The following is an 8,367-nucleotide window of genomic DNA, read 5'->3' on the forward strand; positions in this document are numbered from 1 at the left end:
AATTTCATGATTATCACAGATTTGTACTATGTGTATTAGATTAATTTCATGGTTATAACAGATTTGTACTGTGTGTATTAGATGAATTTCATGGTTATCACAGATTTGTACTATGTGTATTAGATTAATTTCATGGTTATAACAGATTTGTACTGTGTGCATTAGATTAATTTCATTGTTATCATATTTTTAGTAAGTATATCACATGAATCTCCTGGTTATCACAGATTTGTACTGTGTGTATTGGATGAATTTCATGGTTATCACAGATTTGTACTGTGTGTATTAGATGAATTTCATGGTTATCACAGATTTGTACTTTGTGCATTAGATTAATTTCCTGGTTATCACAGATTTGTACTGTGTGTATTAGATTAATTTCATGGTTATAACGGATTTGTACTGTGTGCATTAGATTAATTTCATTGTTATCATATTTTTAGTAAGTATATCACATGAATCTCCTGGTTATCACAGATTTGTATTGAGTGTATTAGATTAATTTCATGGTTATAACAGATTTGTACTGTGTGCATTAGATTAATTTCATTGTTATCATATTTTTAGTAAGTATATCACATGAATCTCCTGGTTATCACAGATTTGTACTATGTGTATTAGATTAATTTCATGGTTATCACAGATTTGTACTGAGTGTGTTATGGTTTTAAGATTGTATATAACTTTCTTTAGTTCTATTGACACTAACCGTTCTGTAGCTGCTATTGACACTAACAGGTTCTATAAGTACTGTTGACACTAACAGGTTCTATAAATACTATTGACACTAACAGGTTCTATAAGTACTATTGACACTAAAAGTTCTATAAGTACTATTGACACTAACAGCTGTATAAATACTGAATTTGAACTCTCGCAGTTCTGATTAGATAAACATTCTAGTTTTTCACACTTTATAATTTGGGGTGAGCATTGCATTAGCTTTTCATCATTTGAATAATTGGTCTTGTAATAGTATTAAATACTTTTGCATTTTTTCTATGACATTATTGATGTCTATGTTATATTTTTCAGCAATATTTCTCACTCTTCAGAAAATAGCCACGGAAGTCAAAGATAATGCCTTAAAAGAACAGTAAGTTGTTTTGTTAAACTAGCTGTTATAATGATACTCGAGTGTAAGCAGGGTAATAACAATTAAATATATGCACTTATAGCCTGTTAAACTAGCTGTTATAATGATACTTGAGTGTAAGCAGGGTAATAACAATTAAATATAAGCATTTACATTTCTACATTTCTTTTATCCCAGCATACCAGAATTAGAAACAGATTTTTGTTTTTGTGTCAGAAGCTATATTTTTTATGATTATATACAGAGGGTTGAGTACGTTATTTTAAAACAAATTTAAATATGCAATTAAGAAAGTCACATGACAACCACAGAAGATATCAAGTCACAGTTTGAAATTGTTTGGCATTTTGTACGTGTTATGATAGTCATGAAAAAGTATTCGCTTTTGAGAATAGTGTAACAGCTCTTTACTACACAAAATAGTCATACATTGACATCATAAAGATGTGTTCAGCTTGGAAAATATTCCAAGATTGAAATTTTGTATGTATTTAATGACACTGGGACACAAAGGAATATGGATCAGTTTGGGGCTTCAGGACCATCCATTTTGAGATCTGCAACAAGTCATACATCAGCTATGTTAAGCAAAATGCAGTATCTCTTAAAGAGTGAGAATTCACGAAAACAAAGGTCAGTGGCAAGTGCCATTCACATGCCCTAGGCAACATAATCAAGAAGGATCTACAACTGAAAACTAAGCCAACAATGGATGGGTTCATCATGATAAGGCTTCCTCTCATATTTTCTGTTCAACCTTTGTGTACCCCAAGAAGATGGAGAATATAATAGGAAGTGTTAATGGTATACCATACGAAGATTTACTGATCAAGTTGTCAGATGCAGCTTCTGTGGATTTCTGTCTGATCGGACTGTTGAAACGGGTGCTGGGAACAGTTGTCCTCATACACTAGATGAATTAAGGAAAGTCTACATTGCACTTATTACAATATTGGCTGCAATGACACTGTGAGGCTCGAAAATCACTTTCATGTAGTGTATTCGACTTCAGTAAAATAAGGGTTAGTGTAGGGAATAGTAATAATGATTAACAATTTTATTTTGAACAAAACTAAATGGTAAACTTTTGAGCATAAAACACACTTTAATTTTCATGTCTAATCTAAAAGAAGTACATAGAAATATTGATATAGAATTTGTATAAGTTCTAAGTCTTTTTCTTTCCTCCCCAGACTTGTTAAGATAAGCCGCAGATACCGGTCTGTGCTTAGTGCTTGTGTAGAAAACCTTCAAAATGATGCTGGTGAGTATTTCTTGTTCTTGCAACTGTAAACTTTGTAATGGACTACATTTGGAGTTGCTACTTTTGTTATCTAATAAGAAATTGTACATGTTAGAAATTCTTTATTGATAATCAGATACTACATGTTACAAGCTAACTGGTTTGCCAGATTCATATGGTGTTGATACAGATTATGATCACTTGTTTGTGTTGCATTCCATAATGGTTTGTAATTTCCACATACTTAGAAGTATTGTAATAAACAACTTTATAAACATACCTTGTAAAGAGTACACATTCCTACTGCTCTATTGGAAATAGTTTTGTAGAATACGGAACAACATTATCAAACTATGTTTCTGTTATGTTTAAGGGGAAGGTGAGTTTCATTCCTTGCACCATTACTGCTGTTACGATATTCATGTAGTAGCTGATCCCTCCATTTTGAAGTAAAGTATAATTTTGTACTTCCAATCTGACAGAAACGTTGAACTGCCATCCTGGGTAACTTATAATAGTAACTAGGGTTACCTTCTCTCTCTCATATCCAACCACAATCTGACAGAAATGTTGAAAAACCATCCTGGGTAACTTATAATAGTAACTAGTGTTACCATATCTCTCTCATATCCAACCAAAATCTGACAGAAATGTTGAAAAACCATCCTGGGTAACTTATAGTAGTAACTAGGGTTGCCTTCTCACTCTCTCATATCCAACCACAATCTGACAGAAATGTTGAAAAACCATCCTGAGTAATTTATAGTAGTAACTAGGGTTACCTTCTCTCTCTCATATCCAACCACAATCTGACAGAACCAGTGTTACCTTCTTATCCACCACAATCTGAGAGAAACATTGAACTATGATAATGAAAAATTTATTGTAGTAACCAGTGTAACAATCACAGTTATAGCTTCTGAAGTTTTATAACACACTGATTATAGCAAACTAATAATAGACACTCCTCTTTGGTGCATCGTGTTGGTTATATTTATAGGTGTGGGAAGATTTTCTAGAAAATTCAGATTACACAACAATGCAAATTAATATGTTTACGTACATACATATATTTTTGATTCTTACTCTCGAGAATCATCTACAACTTTGGAGAATAGGCGGGAGTTTTGCAATACATATCTAACACGATAAGCTATGCATGTTTTGAAATATAAATGTAATCTAAGCAAACATCGATAATAAATATATAATAATAAATTTGTTACACCAGTGTTCCCTTCTTCTTCTTCTTATCCACCCAGAATCTGAGAGAGATGTTTAGTTACCATCATTGGGTAATTTATAATAGTAAATAAAGTTACCTTTGCATTCATATCCACTCACAATCTGGCAGAAATGCTGAACTACCATCCTGGGTAATTTATTATAGTAACCATAGTTACCTTCTCGCTCATGGCAGAGTTTTTTCCTAACTGTTATCATTGTTAATGAACTACTATAAGTGGATACGTTATGTCCCTGACCATTTATTTTGTAGGTGATTTTCTCTCAAACTTGTTTCTCTAGTGAATGGTACAAGTACATTCTTTATGTTAAAACGTTTTGTAAACTATTTTTGTAAAGTTGTATTACCACTGTGAAAACAGTTAAACCAAAAGCACGTTTTGTTGAACTTTAGTTTATTGAATTCCAAATATGTTTGCTACAATTTCAGATTCTGCCCATGATGGTGAAATAAAAAATGAATATATTTTACAGGTTAGTACAGATTTCTCTTAAAGAATTTATATAACTTGTAAAAATTTCAATTAATTTTGGAACTTGGAAAAAATGTTTCTATAATTGCAATGTACAAGTTTTTACGAGATTCAGTCTGTGTTTTTTTAATCTTGTTAATTTTTTGTGTATCAGTACTAGAACTATATATATATATACGTTGTTTTTTAAAGTGATATCATGTAATAATTTATGGCATAGCTGGTATAGTTCTACAATGATGATTACAATTAATAATAATTAGTCTTAATTATGAGTAACATGCAAACTACAAAATCTTCTATGACCACTCTTCCCTAGGTCATCAGTTGGATACCCTTTCTGCTAGCAATGTTTTTGGTTCCTAATCCTCTCGCTACAAATGGGTCAATGAGATTGTGTCATGATGTTTTAGAGAGTTATTTTCAAAATTTAATAAAACAATTTTGTTATCAGTTGGCATTAAAATATATTTTATAATTCAAATTTTAAAATTATATGTGTTTTAATTTCTTAATTCAAAATACCAACAACAAAATTCTAATTATCTTGTTTTTGTGTCACTTTGCATGTCCTCTTGTCTTATTGGTCAGTTTAGAATTGTATTATGCCTACCATTTAATGTCTGTAGTGGTCAGTGAATTAGAAACTCAAACTTCAACAGTGATAATATAGAATATAAAATAAGAATCTCTCATTTTTCGATTGGCTGAGGTATCAATATATTTAGTAAACCTATCAAAGTAGCCCCTCCCACTACTCCATTTGTTGTAACCTCTTGTCTACTTACACCTACTTCACTTATATAACACATGTTTATAACCAATAGAAAGAACACATTTCAGGCTATATAAATCTGACAGTTATTTGTAATTGGCATGAAGGGGAAAGCCGGAGCTTTACTGAAAATGTCAGTTGACTAAGTTGTTGCTCTGAACAAAAATGATATTTTTTAACTCACTTATATCATTGTAAGAAAGCCAGATGAATGAGTGATTTTATGTGTACTAGTATAGTAGTAATTTGATAATGTTTGGTTTTCTAAAATGTGTTTGAAATCTAGAAAAATTAATTTGTCTTTTCCCTCCACTTGAGAGAACAAAAGAGGCTTACAGTGAGGCTTAGCAAGTACGATGCCAGAGTGAGAATCAATTTTGTAGATTGTAATTACTAGAGATCATTGTTTTTTACATATTTTTTATTTATTGTTCTATGTTTTAAGAAAAATAACTACAAATTAAACATTTATTAGTAAATAGTAATAATACATGTTCATAAGCATTTACACATTTTGTACACCTATACCAATAATCTTGGATCAGCCCAGACGTTGTGCAGAGCCATATCATAAACGTTTTTCCACACTTTTATTGCTTTAGACAATTCTTGTTGTAACCACTGTACTGTAAACAGTTCTCTTCCATTGTGTTCTCAGATAAACTCTGTCGGAATTCTTGTCTTATTGCACCACACATGCTTGTTTGCTTGTACAAACTATACAAAAGGTACTATACAATCTGTACAAACTATACAAAAGGTACTATACAATCTGTACAAACTATACAACAGGTACTATACAATCTGTACAAACTATACAACAGGTACTATACAATTAATATCTGTTGTATAGTTTGTAAAGATTGTATAGTACCTGTTGTACAGTTTGTACAGATTGTATAGTATCTGTTGTATAGTTTGTACAGATTGTATAGTATCTGTTGTATAGTTTGTAAAGATTGTATAGTATCTGTTGTATAGTTTGTAAAGATTGTATAGTATCTGGTGTATAGTTTGTAAAGATTGTATAATATCTGGTGTATAGTTTGTAAAGATTGTATAGTATCTGTTGTATAGTTTGTATAGTATCTGTTGTATAGTTTGTAAAGTACAATCTTTACAAACTATACAACAGATACTATACAATCTTTAAAACAAGTAATTATCACATTTCTAGATTATGCAAAATAAAATGTTGGAAAACATATAATTTTTACATGTATTAGTCAGCTTGTAGTTTCAAAGACATTTATATGTAAATATATATGTATACAATATTGGCCCGATTATATGGTGATGTTTTTTGATTTATAATTAGGCTGTTAAACTCATAATTGCCTTATAATTGCAGCTGACCACAGGCCCCTACCCCTTACTGTAGCATGATGCATTTCTGCATGTCCAACTAACCCACCTGCAGGCTGTTCAGTTATAGTATTGATTTTGTGAACCTAAAAAAGAACGTTATTACACTCAGTTTTTGTTATTTCCCATTGCTTCTGAAAATGGGGGTCGCCTTATTTTTGAGATTGCAGTATATATGTACATACATAAATAATATACATACATACATCCTATAAATTTGGAAATCAAGATTTTGGGAAAGTTTCACATTGATTGTAACAGTAATTACAGAAGTTGTTAGATTTAGGTTTCTATTATTTATTCCTTTGCTCTTATTTTGGGAGTTTTGATAACTTATAAGCAGATTGTCCAAAATCTTTGGGATGCAGACATCAAACCTTTTGGATATCTAGAAGACCAGAGTGAGGGATAATTGAACCAAAGCTTATTTTGATTGATAGACACCAGTGGATGTACAACCATGTACTCTGGTCTCACAGTTTCTCTATAGGGGTGATTTTTTTTTTGGCTTTAAACCGTTTTGATGAAAGTGCTTGATAAATTAAAATTAACTTTGCATGTTTCATGATCACTATACAGGCAAGTTACAGATATAAGGTGTAAGGTAATGCTGACAGATCTACAGTAAAATCCCTGGGTCCTGGTCTAATTCTTTGGTGCAAACATGAACATCTGTCCTGAAATCCTTTAAGAATCATTCAAGTTTCATAGAACAAAGTATAATAAACTCAGAATATTCAGCACAAAAAAAGTACTGTATGTTTTAAAATTCTAAATTTCTCACTGAAAAAATACATCAAGAACTTCATAATATGCAATGTTCAGTATTTTAGTCTAACATATTTATCATTTAAAAATATCTCACCTAATTTGAGAACATTATCTGTATGTTCAACATATTCAGAACTGGTTAATGTGTCAACCATCAAGTATAAGTACAAGTAAATACTATACCAAGTTTGAGATTTGACTTAAATTACATGATCTAAAGGGCATCAGCTGTGATAAGATGCAACTTAAAACATGTTAGAAGATAATATTTTTGCTTTTCCAACATTACTGTTTCTCGTTTTCAACTAAACATGTTTAATAAGGATTTCTTTTTGATAAGATATTATTTATATTAATACTTTATGGATCACATGGCTCATATTATGTTTTGAGTCTGTGTTTGATGAAATGTTTTTTTATATTGATATATTTTATGAATCACATGGTTCATATTTTTTGAGTCTGTGTTTGATGAAATGTTTTTTATATTAATATTTTATGGATCACATGGCTTATGTTATTTTGTGAGTCTGTGTTTGATGAAATGTTTTTTATATTAATATTTTATGGATCACATGGTTCATATATTTTTTGAGTGTGTTTGAAATGTTTTTTATATTAATGTTTTATGGATCACATGGCTCATATTTTTTGAGTCTGTGTTTGATGAAATGTTTTTTATATTAATATTTTATGGATCACATGGTTCACATAACTCAAAAAATATATGAGCAATGTGATCCATAAAATATTAATATAAAAAACATTTCATCAAACACAGACTCAAAAAATTATGTGAACTATGTGATCCATAAAATATTAATATAAAAAACATTTCATCAAACACAGACTCAAAAAATCTGTGTTTGATGAAATGTTTTTTTCTGTCCTTGTAGAGTGAATTGTTTTACAAACTTGAACTGATATGGAACTTGTGTGAAATTCTTTTCATTGACATTAAGCCAGGTATGTTTTTAATTTTATGTTTTGTGTTGTCAGTACTCCATCAAGAAAGATTTGTCAATCAAATTGGCTTTGTGTATTGCAGTTAAATGTTTTGGTAGAATCACATAGTATCTATGTAGGGATCAGATGTGTGTTAGAAACTCACCTTCATTTAAAAGGATGTAATGAAAAAAATTAATCAAAATTTCAAATGTAGTATGTGTGTTAGTCTGTATGACATTTTTGATTGTGATTGAGTGCACTTGCTCTACTTGTTATATTTGTCACCTTACAGTACAGTAATGAGCGAGGTCTGTGTCAGGTTTCATGCAATATCATAAATATCAGGTATGATAATTAAAACATACAAGACTGGGTTTGAACTGATTCACAAACACATATCATGTATATGGATTAAGCAATCAACAAGAATAATTTGTGTATTGGTTGCTTA

At 30.5% G+C, this 8,367-nt stretch overlaps 1 protein-coding gene across 1 annotated transcript in view; it reads left to right on the top strand.

Annotated features, from left to right (window-relative positions):
- LOC106475341 (nuclear pore complex protein Nup85-like) overlaps nt 1-8,367 on the top strand; it is a 28,311-nt gene that overhangs the window by 1,137 nt on the left and 18,807 nt on the right. Inside the window, exons 2-5 of the mRNA XM_013936029.2 lie at nt 1,036-1,096; nt 2,290-2,360; nt 4,015-4,058; nt 7,865-7,934. Of these exons, the coding sequence (XP_013791483.2) occupies nt 1,036-1,096; nt 2,290-2,360; nt 4,015-4,058; nt 7,865-7,934 (246 nt within the window). The remainder of the gene's footprint in view (nt 1-1,035; nt 1,097-2,289; nt 2,361-4,014; nt 4,059-7,864; nt 7,935-8,367) is intronic.

Source organism: Limulus polyphemus, unplaced genomic scaffold (assembly GCF_000517525.1).
Source record: "Limulus polyphemus unplaced genomic scaffold, Limulus_polyphemus-2.1.2 Scaffold8431, whole genome shotgun sequence".
Lineage (NCBI taxonomy): Eukaryota > Metazoa > Arthropoda > Merostomata > Xiphosura > Limulidae > Limulus > Limulus polyphemus.